Below are 18,675 nucleotides of genomic sequence, written 5' to 3' on the forward strand. Positions count from 1 at the left end.
AGCCAATGTAATAAAAGTTAGCAATGGCATAGTAAAATAGTAAATCACAGATTTTAAGACGTATCCAATGTTTTCTTATCTGTGAACAAAGATGAAGGGCGACCAATCAGCTGACAGCTACGAAGGTCTATTTTTCCATGGTGTAATTATCTAAATTGAGTAAATTATTACATAAAACGTTTTTCAAACACGTATTCAGTGTCAGACGTGATCGTGACAATGTTATTATATTTGTAGCAGCAATGGAAAGACAGTATTTTAGCTGGTAAGTGAATGATTTGATTACAAGTTCATGTTCGACAAAAACCATGTATAATTAGCATACTGCCCTTAACCTTCACGGTTATAATAGTTACATGACTGTTTTACGCATTTGGAAGTCGAAATTATGCTTTTCACCTTTTACAGGTGACCAGAACATGTATAATTGACATAATATGACCATATGATAAAATCTCATTAGCCAATATGGATGATGAATTACGTTTGAATTATTAACTCTCGATTGACTTGTACTTTGTACATATTTAGGCGGCTTATCTAATGATTTTCTACACTAGCTTGCTCAGAAGATACTCATAATTGATATCATTATTATTGAAAAGCGAAAAAAAAAGTTTAGAATGTGTAGTGATTTGTCTTCCTTGTCACTAACACTTACTGTCTGCAAGGTTTACTTATGTTACAGTTATTACTTGACGTGCAAACCTATGTCAAACATGCTAATATCACACAAAATTCATATTAATTTGATTGTGCTTTAGCACCTTGTGATTGATGACTTAAAATAAGTTATTATTGCTGTTTCCATGGTACTTCTACATTACATTTCCCATCTGGTGGTTAATACAACTAAAATGTAATTGAAGCCTGTAATAATGTATTGTCTTAGCAACATTTGTAAATTCATGTGAGAAGCTGGTGACCATGACAAAGGCCCCTTTTGTTTGGGTCCAAAACCTAAAAAAATACTTTAAACATTAAATTGTTGTTATGCTATAAAACAGAGTGCTGAATTTATTTCCATTTTTGAAATGATGCTGGCTTAACGCCAATAGGCAATACAAAATACTGGACAAGTGCGAGTTGAACTCGCCCACTGAGAGTTCTGTATAAATTTTACTTAATTTTTATTTTAGTATTTGTTGTTATAGCGGCAACATAAATACATCATCTGTGAAAATTTATTATGGTTCATGAGATTAAACATTGTAAACAATCATGGTGCATATACTGAAATAATAAACACTTTGTTTGCCAATTTATTTACATGAAGCCCACCTAACAACGCCGGTAAACAAAGACTTAAGTCTGTTTAGAATACTTAGCTCTTTAAATAGACATTTATCAGGCACAGAAGAACTACATACAAGTTACTTTGTAAAGGTTTAAAGTCCACTGTGATCAGTTAAGTGTTTTATAACATATGTATTATGGATTAGGCTGCGTTTCACATCTCTGATGCAAACACAGCCTTATAGGTGGCAAGTAATAGGTCTTGTTGATGTAGTATTGTATAATACTAATACCCTTTTTAAGACCCATACTTCTTAAGCCATAGAGCTCAGAACCAGAATTCACCATGCAAGATCTATTACTAATTTAAATACAATAAAACATGTTTTAATATATATATGATCACAATTTTATTCTCATGGCAATTCTTGTAAAAAGTCAAGTGTAAATTAAATATCTATTTTGTTCTCAATTTATCTAGTGGGTTAGACCGTAAAATCACTTTATATGGGACCCATTAATTGTTTTGTGCATTGTTTGCCTACAATAACTTTAGAAAAAGTAGTCAACAGAAAAAGCAACTAAGCAGACTAGGTATATAAAGAGATCTACACTTTTGACCTGCTTTGGTGTTATGAATAAACTGCGCAAACTGGCGGAGCGCAGCGCAGATCACTTTAAATTTATCAATATAATATAAGTATAAATTTGAATTTTCTGAGACCAACCTCGAAGTATCATGGAGGATTATTACACCCCGGCATCAAGGAGCATGTTTGCATTGGTAGGCGCCGACATGCCGAGGCGTCCCGAGTTTGCCGGGGCAGCGGGCTGCGGGAGGGGAAGGCTTGGCGCATCTCGGCGGACGACGTGGGAGAACTCGTGCACACTAGTCACTAATCCCCTTTTGATAGAGTACGCGGCATGCCGCGGCATCCCCTGGCTTGCGCCAAAGTGCTCCCTGGTGCGCCGGCAGCCTGCACCGCACGGTGGGCGCGCGGTATCGCGGAGGATTTTACCTCGACGATGTCCGCTGCGCGGAGTAAATCCTTCTGCCTCCTCCGCCGTTCTGCCCAGGCCTTGAAAGTTTCATATTTGTAAACACCCTTATTATCTTTACGACAAAGTTGTGTTCATATGATTTTGAACACCTTGACCGCTTATCTACTTCTGTTGACAATACAAAAACCGAAATGGTTTGCTTCCATGCTCCCCTATTTAATCATTTTAAATCATATGTTCTATCTGAATAGTAGTTAGATATGATAATCAATAACGCTTATCATTTCCTGATACTGGTAATATTACATCAAATCATTAATAATGTCAGTCACGTTGTTAGTTCAGAAAAGAAATAAATTAACACTTATCAGGGGTCAGTGACCGTCTGAACTGGCAGACAATGACTTGAGATCATTGGTCTTTAAGTATCTACCTGTTTATATTGTGACGCCATTTTAGCAAGATACGAGGCCACGGGGTTGTTGTACTTTTTAGGGTTCCGTAGCCAAATGGCAAAAAACGGAACCTTTATGGATTCGTCATGTCTGTCTGTCTGTCCTTCCGTATGTCACAGCCACTTTTTTCCGAAACTATAAGAACTATACTGTTAAAAGTTAAGTAGATGTATTCTGTGAACTGCATTAAGATTTTCACACAACAATAGAAAAAAAAAACACAAAAATTTAGGGATTCCCCATACTTAGAACAAATCTCAAAAATTTTTTTTTCATTAAACCCATACGTGTGGAGTATCTATGGATAGGTCTTCAAAAATGATATTGAGGTTTCTAATATAATTTTTTTCTAAACTGTTTTGCACTAGTTTGCACTAAACAGCAGTAGTTTGCGCGAGAGACACTTCTAAAGTGGTAAAATGTGTGTGTGTGTGTGTGTGTGTGCGTGTCCCCTGTAACTTCTAAAATAAGGGAATAATAAAACTAAAACAAATATATGATATACATTACCATGCAAACTTCCACCGAAAATTGGTTTGTCCGAGATCTATAGTAAGTAGTTTTTTTAATACGTCATAAATGGTACGGAACCCTTCATGGGCGAGTCCGACTCGCACTTGGCCGCTTTTGTTTTTGAAGGTTTGTAGCGTGTGTGACGTTAATTTTTTTGTCAGGTGTAAAAAAAATTGGACCCGGATATGTCCTTAAACTACGTCCAAAAGAGAGGTATGGGCACTATGAAAGTCATCTCGCTTTGTGTGGTAGCACAGCACAGCGGATGTTAATCCAGATGTAGAGCAGAGCCCAACTGGGGAAGTACCTCCATCTTACAGAAAACCGCAGCCAAATAACACTAGACCCTACTCATAGTGTGTGCACGAGGGTGCGGAGTGTTACGGTCGACGACGCGCATGTAACTCTGGAGTTGCAGGCGTACATAGGGTACCGAGACTGCTTACCATAAGGCAGACCTATGCTTGTTTGCCACACGTAGTATATAAAAATGAAAATGTGTCGTGTAATATTACATTTTATCTTTATCAATTCTAGCGTACGCATATATATTGTATACAATTTGACTACATAAAGTGCTTGATTTAGAACCATGCGCACACTTCTGCTGAGAAAATTACGAACTGTTATAGAAGCAAAAAAATTACAAATCATGCACAAAAACGAAGGTTAGAGTAGTAGTTCATTGACCCTACGGGTTCATTCGATATTACGACCAAGTGAAGTATATCGTTTCATCAATTCGACGGATTTCCCGTGGACAATACATAACTATACCTAATAGTTTACGATTTGCGTAGATATTAGTAATATTTTTGTCATACAGCCGGGCTAGCACATGATTGGCGCGACAGTATCTCGCGGCGAGATAGACTTAGGGTCGCCAACTATTTTTTGGTGGAATATAGTATTTTCCAGAATAAGGCATTAAAAATATAGTACATTTCAAAAAATATAGTACTTTAAGATAAAATGCTTAACATAAGTGTAATATACGTTTAATCATACTTACTACTATACTATACTAGCACTCTGTTAAGATTAGTTATGGTAACGATTTTAGAGTAAAAATGTAAAATTGATAGATTTAGTTACGTACTTCTTTTGTTACGTAATATCTAAATAACAAGTATTGGTTTCTATTAGCTCGTCTTTTCATCTTGCCTTTTAATAATGAGGTCGCAAGCGTGCGTCCCCGGTAATGTGACGAGAAGGGACAGTTTTTAAAAATTCATCAAAAAACTGGTAGTAAATTATACAAAATGATGTATAAGAACAGTTTTAGCAAATGTTGTAGATTGTTTAAGTATCAAAATTACGTTGCAATTAAGTCGATTTTCAGAGAAATTGTCACTTGTTTTGAAGTTAGTTCTGGAGAAAATTGATTACGTCTAACTTTCATTCAAATAACTAAATTCAAATTTATTATTACATAAATGTAGTTTATTAAAGTTGAAGTACAAGATATGTGTAATACAAAATTACTATTTTTAGCAGTCCAAACTTTACCAAATTTACAAATAAGATCAACAAAATTAGTGCTTTACGCGCGTTTACCTAAACGTCCATCAGAAAAACAATCATTACTAATTAAATGAGTCTATTTAAAAAAAAATTAAGATTACAAGACGCGCTAATACCAGTACTTGTTATTTCTAATAGTTAACAGAAGTTGTACAATTTCATCGACTTAAATCTATGAATTTGACATTGTTGCGACTAAAATCGATAACGGCCTCTTAACTATTCCTTTTGTGTAGACCACTCTCTGTTGTCAAAATCATCTTATTCCTAGACTCCAGCTATCATGCCATCAGTTAGTCATATATGTAAAACTGCTCACTCGTCATCTCATACGCCCAGTAATAATAAAGAGTAAAAAAAAATCTTTTTAATAACAATATTTATTTAAAGTTTAAATTTATATTTTTTATTTAGCTTTGTGCACTTTTTAGTAATGTCTAATGTTTAATAAAATGAGACAACGATTCAGAACATTCATACTGAATATTTATGACAATTTAATAGCTCACTTTTTATTAAATTTATGTCAGCCCTGTTGCATTCCTCACGCCATTTTGTCTTCATACTTGAAATAATTTTATTTGATTAGAATTAAATTGATAATCGATCTTGAACAAATTAGAAGGATGTCGGAAATATAGTATTTTAGCGTACTATATATTTTTTCAACAGTATATAGTACAGAGAGCCAAAATATAGTACAATACTATATAATATAGTACGGTTGGGAACCCTAGATAGACTACCTATCCCTCTTTAATTAACATAGTTAGAAAAAGACGGGTAGTCTATCTCGCCGCGTGATACTGTCGCGCCAATCATGTGCTAGGCCTACTGATGTTAATAACAGAAGATTTGAACATGCCTTATACGTATATAGGTCCAGTAATAAAATGAAAGACGAATACTGCTTAGTCGTACTTAACAAGTTTTGACCTCTTAGAATGAGACAGCAATATATACTTTACGTTTGATACAGAAAAGCATCCATCGTCCGAAAGGGTCATTTATATACTTTTCTATTTTCCGAAAGTTCACATATTATTGACGGATTTTTGTGGGTCCACTTCAAATTAGAACCTAGATCGCTATGCGATACGATGACGCGCAGATTTATCAATTCTACTAACCTTTAATATTGTAGGTAATTATTGTAATTTAATTTAATAACCCAACTGCTAAAATGAACACACACACTCACAACACACACACACACACACACACACACACACACACACACACACACACACACACACACACACACACACACACACACACACACGCTTACCTTACAATTTAGTTACTTTGTTCTTTAGTTTTAGTTCTTAAGATACTCAATGTAACATAGTTATACTCAAATCATATTAAAATGTTCTAATTAGTTACCAATTGGAAGAGCGAGCCTTTCTGACACAGGTACTCTATACCTACTAGAAGTCTCAACCCCTTGTATTATTGTATCATTCATATTGAATGAAATAAATTTATATTGAATGAAATAAATTTATAAAATTTTTATAAATGACATGACATGACAATACAAGTAAGGCTCACGTCGTCGTGAATGACACGATCTATAAGTACTTATAAGTTCTTTGTCTTTTCTAAGCCTTGATTATTTTGTTTCAGTCTCACTGCAGTGCTAAAAGCACTCTAGCAGCACGATGGAGGAACCTTCGGAGCATATATCTTAAGATAAACCATCAGACGTAACATCAGAGATCTCTTAGTCTCATTGTTGATTATTTATTTTACTATTACGTTTACAAACTTTCAATTTTATTCCATTTTTTATTTATGATAGATCAATTTAACATAAGTTACCAAAGATTGTATATAATATAGAGCTTGATTATATAGTTGTTATTGTTATTGTGAAGTAGATGCTACTTGGTATATGGAATAGGAAGGTAGAGCGTAGAACGGAAGAGAAGATGGCGGCGACTATAGTAGAGAATCCTCCTCCGCAGCTTATTACTACGATAGAATGGAGTATGATGGATAAAGGGAAGTTTTTCCCACTGTACACACTTAGCAGTTTTACAGGTAATTAAAAAGAGCTTTTCACTTCTCATGCTCGTAAATAGTACATTATTGTCGACTTGTCGAGGCTCGGAAGTAGCTACTTTGCTGGCTGAGGGTTCGTTTAAATTGGGAGTCTGTTTATTTCAGTCTGGAGCCAGCTAGTAGCCTTCCAGCCCAGTCATATATAGTGCTTTTCTCAAAATTCTCGCTTACGCTCCGGACCTATAGATTGCCTCGGATAATAAAATGGGGTTGCATTATGCCCTAGTTGTATAATCTACTATTTATTTAACCTGTGAAGTTTCTATATAAATTAGCCAGCAAGTTAAAAATTTGGCATAGATACATAAATCATGCATGGCGACAGAACGGTAAAATAAAAAACTACAAAAAATAGTTTTTAGGGTATCTCCCATACAAAATATTTTTTTCCGAACAGTTTTTTTTTTCGCCTTAATTCAGCTGTGTGGGGTATCGTTGGATAGGTATTTCAAAACGAATGCGGGTCTCCATCTCCAAGAACCATTTCTTAATAAAGTGAATAATTTCGGAAATAAACACTCTGAAAGAAAAAAACATGTGTCCCTCTCTAACTTCTGAAGCATGGGTCCAAAAATATTAAAAAATCGTAAAATAAAAGCTTTTTATCTTCATGAATCATGAAATTTATTTTTCTTTTCCAGTACGGTGTGCCCTATACCCGCTGACGCTTGTAAAGACGCAAATACAGCTGCAACGTAAAAAGGAGGCTTACAGCGGAGTCGCTGACGCCATCTCCAAGATATACAGGCACGAGGGCGTCTCCGGCCTGTACCGGGGCTTCTGGCTGTCCAGCGTGAGTGTCTCTCTGTCTCTGTCTAACACGGGTGACACAAATACAGCTGCAACGTAAAAAGGAGGCCTACAGCGGCGTCCCTGATGTCATCTCCAAGATATACAGGCACGAGGGCGTCTCCGGGCTGTACCGGGGCTTCTGGCTGTCCAGCGTGAGTGTCTCTCTGTCTCTGTCTAACACGGGTGACACAAATACAGCTGCAACGTAAAAAGGAGGTCTACAGTGGCGTCCCTGATGTCATCTCCAAGATATACAGACACGAGGGCGTCTCCGGCCTGTACCGGGGCTTCTGGCTGTCCAGCGTGAGTGTCTCTCTGTCTCTGTCTAACACGGGTGACACAAATAAAGCCGCAACGTAAAAAGGAGGCCTACAGCGGCGTCGCTGATGTCATCTCCAAGATATACAGGCACGAGGGCGTCTCCGGGCTGTACCGGGGCTTCTGGCTGTCCAGCGTGAGTCTCTCTCTTTCTCACTGTCTAACGCTGGTGACACAAATACAGCTGCAACGTAAAAAGGAGGCCTACAGCGGCGTCGCTGATGTCATCTCCAAGATATACAGACACGAGGGCGTCTCCGGCCTGTACCGGGGCTTCTGGCTGTCCAGTGTGAGTGTCTCTCTGTCTCTGTCTAACACGGGTGACACAAATAAAGCCGCAACGTAAAAAGGAGGCCTACAGCGGCGTCGCTGATGTCATCTCCAAGATATACAGGCACGAGGGCGTCTCCGGGCTGTACCGGGGCTTCTGGCTGTCCAGCGTGAGTCTCTCTCTTTCTCACTGTCTAACGCTGGTGACACAAATACAGCTGCAACGTAAAAAGGAGGCCTGCAGCGGCGTCCCTGATGTCATCTCCAAGATATACAGGCACGAGGGCGTCTCCGGGCTGTACCGGGGGTTCTGGCTGTCCAGCGTGAGTCTCTCTTTCTCACTGTCTAACGCTGGTGACACAAATACAGCTGCAACGTAAAAAGGAGGCCTACAGCGGCGTCGCTGATGTCATCTCCAAGATATACAGGCACGATGGCGTCTCCGGGCTGTACCGGGGCTTCTGGCTGTCCAGCGTGAGAGTCTCTCTCTCTCACTGTCTAACGCTGGTGACACAAATACAGCTGCAACGTAAAAAGGAGGCCTACAGCGGCGTCGCTGATGTCATCTCCAAGATATACAGGCACGAGGGCGTCTCCGGGCTGTACCGGGGCTTCTGGCTGTCCAGCGTAAGTTATAACTGTTATAATAAGTACAATTGATATATTGATATTACTGATCAACTTGCAGTGAACTGGGAAACGTCTCATACACTAAAGTTAAGCTAACTTTTAACGGTGACAGACGGTATCGTGCAACCGTCCCTACGTCCCGTAGAATTGATTGACCACATTTTTATCTTATATATAATATGGCCCACCGACCTAGTAGTTTCTGCCAGGGACCCGTCTACCCATTCCAAGAAAACAGCCTTTAAATGGCTTAGTCGTTTATCGAATAGCCCCAACGATTGGCATTCCCTTTTGAATTGCTTACCCGTTCTTTTGACTTAGCCCTAGGAATGGGTTTCCCTTTCAGAGATACCGCTAAAACAAAAGCGAATACCCTTCCTAATTAAAAAAAAATGACAACTGTGCTGTCACCGCGCTAGACACCCATTCCTTCACTTTAAATATAAGTAAGCAATATTTGATTATATACTTACCGAGAGAAAGTTTAAAATGGCATAAATCTTATAATTTATAATCGATACCCCTTCAAGATGTTAGCGCTTAGGAACGGGTATCAGCTTACTCGTATTATGAAGCGCTTAAAAAGCCCAATGAAAGGGTTTTAGTTAGCAACGGCTTTGGTAAGCGATTACGAAATACCCTTCCTAAAACCCTCAAAGGGGATACCGGACTGGCCCCTGGTTTGTGAGTGTCAGATAAACTTAGAAAGGAACTACACGAGCCTTTATGGTATTAACAAATGTGTTTCTTCAGTTTCAGATAATTTCGGGAGTGTTCTACATCTCCACGTACGAGGGGGTGCGGCATGAATTAGGAAAATATGACATTAGCCCCAAAGTAAAAGTAGGTAACGTTTTGTATTCTAAACCTTTTTATTTCTCAATACTAATTGAAGGGTTCTCAAAATCATTGCCGAAAATTATATTACCGAATGTCATTTCGTAACCAATTTTTCGCATAATTTCGTTTTGCCGAATGATCAAGTGGCAACTCAACACAATAGTTCGTTTGATAGCAGCGCAACGTTTTAGATAGCAGAATTAATTCGTAAGTCTAATACAAAATATGAAAGGTTTATTTTTGTTATTTAACATCGTATGATGCAAAAAAGTCGGTTTTGGCGCTACTGCGGCACGCTCGCTTCGTGCGCTGTTTGGTTGACCTAACACGCTTCTCCTCGCTTCGCTCGTCGTCGCACCTATCGTGAGTCTGTCAATTGACTAGGCGTTATTGTATTAATAAATAGTTGGCCAATTGAATTATTTGGCGAGTGAAATGTATTCCGAAAAGTAAATCATCAGTGAACGATTGGTTGGCAAATAAGATTCGGACAATAAAACATCGGCGAAAGGCAGAACACCTAAGGAAAGTCAAATGACGCTAAGCACGAAAGCTTTCGGACATTGACTTGCCATTTCCAATCTTGTCGCACGCGTAATTGGAAAAACAGATTTTAGCTAGCATTAGTCGCGTGAAAATACATTAAACAGTTGAATACATTGTGTAATGACCATACCCCTGGGTGTTGGGTGCGGGAATGTGTTTAACTGTTTATTGAAAAACTAGAAGTTAAAATAAAATAAGTTTTTGGCAAAAATTGCATTTTTGCTGACTGTACTTTTCTAACAACCCCAAAATGAATTAGGTTGCTTTGTTATATCACAGAGTTCCCATGGCCATTTCCTGTCTCCATCATCAGATCAGCTCGATAGTACCATAATATTGCATTGTCACCTGACTTACATATGTATGCAAAATTTCAGCTCAATTGGAAACCGGGAAGTGAGTCAAATTTAGCTTCCAAGATTAACAGAATCAGTAATATAATGATCATAGTCAAATGGCGCTCTAAAAGTTTTAATCATGTGTCGAAAGATGGCAGTAAATTTACGTGGCTACAAAGTTTTCTTTGATAATACACCTCTATTTTAAATTCTCTTTGATACATACCTACTAACAGGGCAAGTTAAGTAACAGCTTGTAAAAAGGTGGTAGGTACTTATGCTCCAAATTTCCTAAGAAATGTTAAGATACTTCTATTACTTCTGTTTTGTAAACCAAATCTTGGGCTAATGATTGTTTGTTATTGCTGTTATGTTTAGTGGGATAGTATTAAAGACCAACTTAATTAACAACCTATTATTTTCAGTCATTCATAGGCGGCGGGTGCGCGTCGCTCGTAGGGCAGACCATCATAGTGCCATTCGACGTGCTCAGCCAACACTTGATGGTGCTCGGACTCGTCAAAGGACGCGCCGGCGGCAGCAGAAACCCTGTAAGCAAATACTTATTTTGCACTTATTATAATGTACCTATAACTTAAAATATCTATCTAAACCTTGATCCGGTGCGATCGTACCCGGAACACCACGTTGCGCGCAAGAACCCGCATTGCTGACGTCGGTGAAAAGACTAGGCTTAAATGGGACTGGGCCGGTCACGTCTGCCGCATGCATCCAGTCAGGTGGGCTAGCGGCAGGCCCAGTCGGAGATGGCGGGACGACTTAGATATCTTTCTCAACGACTGACCGGAAGAAGCACTAAATCGGGGGTTGTGGAAGACTATGGGCCTTTGCCCCTTTGCGTCAGTGGGACACCATAATACGCTAGTAAAAAAAAACCTTCCTTTGCATTTTAAGAATAGGTATATCTTAGTAAATCACCCAAATACACAGATTTTGAAAAATAAAGAATAGTATTTTAGCTGCAAAAAAAGCGCTGGTGGCCTAGCGGTAAGAGCGTGTGACTTTCAATCCGGAGGTCGCGAGTTCAAACCCCGGCTCGTACCAATGAGTTTTTCAGAACTTATGTACGAAATATCATTTGATATTTACCAGTCGCTTTTCGATGAAGGAAAACATCGTCAGGAAACTGGACTAATCCCTTAAGGTCTAGTGTACGCTCTGGGTTGGAAGGTCAGATGGCAGTCGCTTTCGTAAAACTAGTGTCTACGCCAATTCTGTCAACCGGACCCCAGGCTGCCATGAGCCGTGGCAAAATGCCGGGACAACGCGAGGAAGATGATGATGATGAAGTATTTTAGCTGCAACTCGAAGAACGCGCTTGCATCCGGATCCCTTTGTTTGGCATAATCATTGAAAGTCATAATGTAATGATTGTCAGATTATCATTAGTCATAATTCTGAAACCGTTAACTTCTCAGGATTTTCGTAAGGTTATCCTATAGATAGGTTGGGTTAGGATTGTTTTATGGCAATCCTGAAAAGTTACGCGTTTCTGAAAGAAAGCAAATTATGACTAACAAAAATGTGTACAAACAATACATTATGACTTAAAACTTTATGGGAAACAATAGAGACCCGCTTGTATCGGCTCTTTCAGCTGCTCTTCCTGAAAAACGGCTGTTACCACAACGATCATAGCGAGCACAAAGTGTATTGCTGACTTATGGACGGTCACGTCTGATAATATCGATATGATACCTACAAAATGCCAGAAATATTTATACACTACCGTAATTTATGGGCCATTAAGTCGTGTATTTTTGCCACTTCGATCGTGTCGATATTTTCACTTATCGTCAACATTAAATAGTTTAGTTTGTAGCAGCGAAAGTAGCACACTTTTTCAAGGGGTCAGGAAAAAGCGTCTTTTTAGGGTATTTTAGTAGTTTAGTATCTGATGCTTACTCTAACCAAATATATTTATAACTCCGAATAAGATAAATAAAGTCTATAAAAACGTGCCTCGAAAAATCAAGAAAAATGTATGCTCGAATAGATGGCGATATACCTTTGGCGTATACTCGGGTAGATGGCGACACCGTTTGATATTTAACACATATCAGTGAAAGAACATGAGTCAAATAGCCATATGTCATTCTAAGAGTTTTAGTCCTGTGTCGAAAGATGGCAGTAAATTTAGTTGACTACAAAATTTACTTTGACAATACGTCTCTATATTAAATTTTCTTTTCTCTAGCACATACTCAGAGTGAAGTGAACCGAGGAAAAGTATTTAAAAACTAAAAGATGGTATATATTTCTATTTTGGAGAACATAATGATTTACTTTTGTTCGTACTCGTAAACAATTTCCCACTTATATTCGTTTGTTTTATTTGACGAACCGTCATATTATAGTTCTTTTAAATTCTAATTTTACGTCTTTTTTACAGAAAATCAACCCACTAGGCTTGAACCTAGATGCACGATTATCGAGATCACAGCTAGCCCGAGAGGTAGCACGGCGAGTATACCAGCAACACGGGGTACTCGGGTACTACCGCGGGTACCTCGCCTCGCTTGCCGCTTACGTACCGAATTCTGCGCTATGGTGGGCGCTATACACCGCTTACCAAGGTAGGTACACCCACACGTGTCACTCAGGTACCATCGCGGGCTGTCTATGCTGCCTATGTACCAAACTTAGCGCTATAGTGGGCGTTATACACCGCGTATGAAGGTAGGTATACCTACATGGGTTACTTGGGTACTACCGCGGGTACCTCGCTTCCTTGGCTGTCTATGTACCGAACTCAGCGCTATGGTGGGTGTTGTATACATCTTACCAAGGTAGGTACAGCTACCTACATGGGTTAGTAGGGTACCATCGCTTGCCGCTTACGTACCTAATTCTGCGCTATAGTGAGCGCTATACACTGCTTACCAAGGTAGATACACCTACACGGGTTACTCGGGTACTACCGCTGGTATCCCGCATCGCTTGCCGAGTTGTACGTTATGGTAGGCGTGGGTTTACACCGTGTATCAAGTTAGGTACATCACCTACATGGGTTACTTGGGTACATAGTCATACGGATAACCAATTCTGCATGGGCGTCGCCAAGGGGTAGGGCTATAGAACAAAATTCCTAACTGTATGTATGCCCCTCCCCCTCACCTTGGCCATCGGCCATATGAATTGCCTCCTTGGGTAATACTTGCTGTTCGGTAAGTGTTTTTGCACTCCAAAACAGTGCATTACGGCATTAATGGAGTTTAAAAAAGATAGTTTAGGTCAAAAAACAGTAACACACAGGGTTGAGAAACAGAAATAGAATACAAAGAATAATAAAGTGTGAGACCAACAACATCGTCCACAGATTACTACATTACCTACTGATAAATCTACAATATATAGCGCTAGCAAAGAGAATTAAGAAGCCCAAGAGTGCTCACTTCATACAACGGTTTTGTTACCAAAAATGCTATTATTTTCGTAGTCTACATCTAGCGTCAAGTAGTGAAACTCTCAGTACTGCTACTCGACAATAGATGTCGCGGCAAACAAAAAGTCTAATGCTTTTCAACTAATATTATAACCAGTGTAAGCGTAGGAGTTGAAAATTGAGTTCCGGTTACACTAGTTATAATATTAGCGGAAAATCGTTGAGCATTAGACTCTTGAGTCGAGAATCTATTGTCGCGTAGCAGTACTGAGAGTTCCGCTACTTGACGCTAGATGTAGACTACGAAAATAATAGTATTTTTGGTAACAAACCGTTGTATGGAGTGAGTACTCTTGGTCTTCTTAATTCTCTTTGGCGCTAGGTAATAATACAAATATTATATTAAACAGACAATTGCCTGTGGTACAATTGCGTTTTAATCTTAATCTTGCCACACGCTTCAAGCGTACGTTACGATTCCATAGTTTTGTGTAAAAGACTTGTTTTTAGGATAGGAGGTTCCACGTATATATGTTAATGATCTCACTTTGTTACAGATGAGCTACTAAAGATATGTCCGACGTGGGTGTCGCACCTGCTCATCCAGTGCGTGGCCGGCACGCTGGGAGGCTTCACAACCACAATCCTCACCAACCCACTCGACATCGTTCGAGCAAGATTACAGGTATGTACCTGGGTACCCGGGTACACGCTTCATTTTACAAGCTTTTATTTAGTTTCGCCTGTCCCGTTTTCTGTGCAATCTTGCATGTTACACAAAAGTATTATTTTGAAGAATTTTGTCAAGTTTTTGGCCTCTACCCTAAAAATGAAACGCAGTCGCTCTGACGCCACAGCAGATACAAAAGGTGGATACCAAAACGAGACTCCGATTTTATGAGTAGTCTTATCAAAGAGAATTTTAAATAGATGTGGATTTTCAAAGAAAACTATGTAGCCACAGTAAATTTACTGCCATCTTTCGACACATGATTAAAACTTTTAGAACGCCGTTTGACTTTGATCTATATTCTTTCACTGATATGTGTTAAATTTGATAAATGTCAAAATATGGCACCATCTATTGGATCGAAGGCGAAAAGTATGGCGGCATCGTTTCGAGCGATGGCGTCATAACATTTCGCCTGCACTTTATTTCTTTGGTCTTATGTAATGATCAGTGATCGGACAGAGTATATGTACTTAAACTTAGTAGAATGGAGACTTTATTTGCTGACCGAGGTGTGTAAAATGGACGCTTTTCGGCGGGAGAGCAGAAGTAATTGATAATTAATGTGTTTTACAGGTAGAAGGCGTCGGCACGATGCGAAAAGTATTCAAAGACCTCTGGGCGGAAGAGGGCCTGTGGGGGCTGTACGCGAAAGGGCTGTCGGCGCGTCTCCTACAGTCGGCGTGCTTCTCGTCCTCCATCATCCTCGGCTACGAGACCATCAAGCGGCTGGCGCTGGCCGACCAGTACCGCGCACACGTGCGCTGGTAATAAAAAAACAACAAAAAAAGATTCTTTCATTTCGCACCCTAGGTCTTTTACATTTTTATCTTCAAAAAGGGAAAAAGACGACCTAGAGCATGTCGAGCCATGCTCAATGTAGGGTTTCGTAGTTACCATTCTGTCGAAATAGCCAAAACGGGGGCTATTAGTAAGTACCATGTACATAACCATGTACCTTTGCACGTCTTTTTACTCAGAAGAGAAGATTTTTGCAATCACTCAAAAACGACTAGACCGATCATGTTCGCTATAATTTTCATTTGAACTATTTATTAAGCTTTTGGTTCAAAAGTAGACACATATATTTTTTTTTTCGGAGCGATTATTTCCGAAAATATTAACTTAATCAAAAAAAAATTCTTGGAGACCCTTATTCGTTTTGAAAGACCTATCCAAGGGGTCAAAGCAAAAAAAAAGAATAGTTTTGTATGTTAGGTACCCAAAACAATTTTTTTATACTTTTTATTTTACCTTTCTGTCGCAATACATGATTTATGTATCCATTCCAAATTGCAGCTTTCTAGCACTAACAATCACGGAGCAAAGCCTCGGACAGACAGACATGTCGAAATTATGAGGGTTTCTAAATGACTAGATACCCTAAAACAGAGTTTAAGACTTAATCCTGGTCAAGGGGCACCAAACTGTAACCCGGCATTTAAATGAATGCACTTCTTACATTGCAATTACTGAAATGACAGATTGGTCAATGTCATGAACAGACCCCGTTATCAGTGGTGAAAATTCATTGAAATAGAATCATAGGGTTGTCACACAATATACATTTGACATACTGGTATAAATGTCGCTTAAAACAATTTAAGATGAAACGCATTATTTTTGATTTATTATTGCACTGTCACCGAATCTGTATCTATGTCACGAAATGTAAAAATACACATATGTAATATACAGGGAATAGGTAAGAAATTAGTTTCAAGATTTATGATTTCCAGTTTTACATATTATATTTCACTCATCGTTATCTGTAGGATAAAAAAATTAAATTTTGTCACAAAGAAATTATCAATAACTATTGGAGAAAAAATATCGTCTATTACTTGTACCACATCCACTATACGCGATGGATTCCTTTTTGCACACTTCAATTACCTTTAATTCTAGACTAGCGTGCTTTTGTATCCACTTTATACTGAAATCATAAATAGATTGAACAAATAGCGTAATCGCCACAGACTACGTAATCGCCACAGACTACGTAATTGCCACAGACTACGTAATCGCACTAATGTAGGAGTGCTGCTGGCAAAATGTGTTTCCTGTGTTTAATGTAAATAACTTATGTACCACATTTTATGCGGAATAAATCATTTGATTGATTGATTGAAAAACAATTATTATATTTTAGAATTTAGAACGCCACATGAATTCGCAAAATTGAGGCACTAGGTATCGGAGAGTAGGTGGCTAAATTTAATCGAATCAAATACCAACTTTTCAGGAAACTAAGGCTCATCCATAGATACATACCCTTAACCTTAGCCTCATCCCGCCCAAAGTGATTTTTAAAGGACATATTCCATGTTTAGCAAATTATGAATCAAAAAGGCTGGATAGATGTTACACTAAAAATTCTTTTTTTACTTAAAATGTGAACCAAAGGAAAACCAACTCTATTCTCAAAATAATTTGGTTTAAATTTTAATGGCTGAGTATGGTGGGCAGGACTAAGTTAACAATAACACACACACACATTGACACATTTTGCTGCGACCTGTTCCGGTGTAGGATTCGGGAGACTCGTCGAAATACCACACCCTTCGGCCAGCAGCCCCGCGCTCGCGATGGTCTCCAGCAGCCACCGCGGCACACGTACCAAGAACGAGCTGAAGTGCATCACGATGGCAGCCGGAACACCCTCAGCTCATCACGGGTTGTTCCCACTAGGTACAACCAAGTTGTTACCAGTGGTAATATTGAGAATTTTTCCCCCACTTTTTACCAGTTTTCCCCAGTAGTTACCTTACTACCAAACTGAGTTGGTGGTAACTACTGGGATTTTTTCCCAGTAGTTACCAATATGAAAAAAAAATCCCACCTTTTACCAGTGGTAACTACTGGGAAAAAATCTACGTAATTACCACTGGTAACAACTTAGTGGTAACTAGTGGGAATAACCCGGATCTTCATGCGAACATATTCCACCACATCGTCTGCCGTGGCGGAAACATGCAGGATACCTATAGTGCATATAAAGTCATCTGTAACCTGTATAACAAGAATCTGTTACACTTACAACTGCCATAAGTAATACCGGAGCCAATGGGGAGACACTAGAGCGTTCGGGCATTCTCGGCTCTGTTCGTCTCAGCGTTACTCAGAGCTATTATTAGGGTTGGCACAACTTGACGTCCCTTTGCGTGCACAACCACAGAAAATAACGACTTGAATTTTGACAACCCAGGGATAGTGTTATACATTAGAAAGGAACAGCATGGTCAGCATGATTCGTCTCTGAATCGCTGTCAAACTTCGGTTTTAGTAGTACTATTATTAATTCTGTGACGGAGCGGGCAAATTATAAAAAAAAAATCGGAACGTTAACAGTAGCAATTTAAAGAGTCATTAGTAGGTATAAACAATGCTTCCAAATGTAAATTCCAAACATCGCCGGAATAGAAATTGTGTGAGCGAACTATTTTTAGAGCACTTGGTCGAAACAGGCGTATATTAGCAAAAGTAACCTTGGTGTAGTTCCGTAAACTCAGGGACTTGGCCTTCCATAGTGTGAAATTCTTAAAACATCTGCCAGTACGAACTGCCATATCGATTCACTAGCAATTACGATATTAAAAGGACCGATTTTTGTTTTGTTGCTAATATTGTTTTTCAGTATTGGATACAATTTGGCTGGTTTGAAGAGCTCCTTACTCTCGGAATAGATACGAAACCACAACTTGTCCGGAAAAAATGTATCCTATCAAAACTTGACCGGAATAAATGTATGGAATTTTCTGTTGAGTTACGAAAATACCATAGGTACTTTTAACTCGGCGGTCGTTTACATTGTAGGTACGGATTTGGGAACTCTATTTAGAGTTAGAACAAGCTAAGTTGGCAGAGATTTAAACGTCATTACCTATTTAATAGAAGTTTGACGTTTAAAATAACACTTGCAATCTGGGCTATCAAAATCGCTGGCAACTTAGCTTTGTCCAACTCTATCCACCATCGAAATGTAACGAAAAAAAATCGATAACCAAA

The 18,675-nt window shown here is 38.9% G+C and overlaps 1 protein-coding gene across 1 annotated transcript; it reads left to right on the forward strand.

Moving 5' to 3' along the window:
* Window positions 1–82: 82 nt before the first annotated feature.
* Window positions 83–15,467, forward strand: LOC133532363 (solute carrier family 25 member 44). Its single transcript, XM_061870974.1, has 8 exons — window positions 83–265; window positions 6,360–6,776; window positions 7,439–7,590; window positions 9,561–9,650; window positions 10,957–11,082; window positions 12,945–13,128; window positions 14,495–14,622; window positions 15,244–15,467. The coding sequence occupies exons 2-8, from the start codon at window positions 6,614–6,616 to the stop codon at window positions 15,436–15,438; spliced, it is 1,038 nt and encodes a 345-aa protein (XP_061726958.1). The 5' UTR covers window positions 83–265; window positions 6,360–6,613; the 3' UTR covers window positions 15,439–15,467.
* Window positions 15,468–18,675: the final 3,208 nt, after the last annotated feature.

The sequence above is a fragment of the Cydia pomonella genome, chromosome 27, assembly GCF_033807575.1.
Source record: "Cydia pomonella isolate Wapato2018A chromosome 27, ilCydPomo1, whole genome shotgun sequence".
In the NCBI taxonomy this organism is placed as follows: domain Eukaryota; kingdom Metazoa; phylum Arthropoda; class Insecta; order Lepidoptera; family Tortricidae; genus Cydia; species Cydia pomonella.

Excerpts from the sequence above, each read along its gene's own strand:
- LOC133532363 (XM_061870974.1), top strand. The coding sequence starts at position 6,614 with ATGCTACTTGGTATATGGAATAGGAAGGTAGAGCGTAGAACGGAAGAG. Across the intron at positions 6,777-7,438 it reads CACACTTAGCAGTTTTACAG|TACGGTGTGCCCTATACCCG; the intron begins GTAATTAAAAAG and ends TTTCTTTTCCAG. Across the intron at positions 9,651-10,956 it reads ACATTAGCCCCAAAGTAAAA|TCATTCATAGGCGGCGGGTG; the intron begins GTAGGTAACGTT and ends TATTATTTTCAG.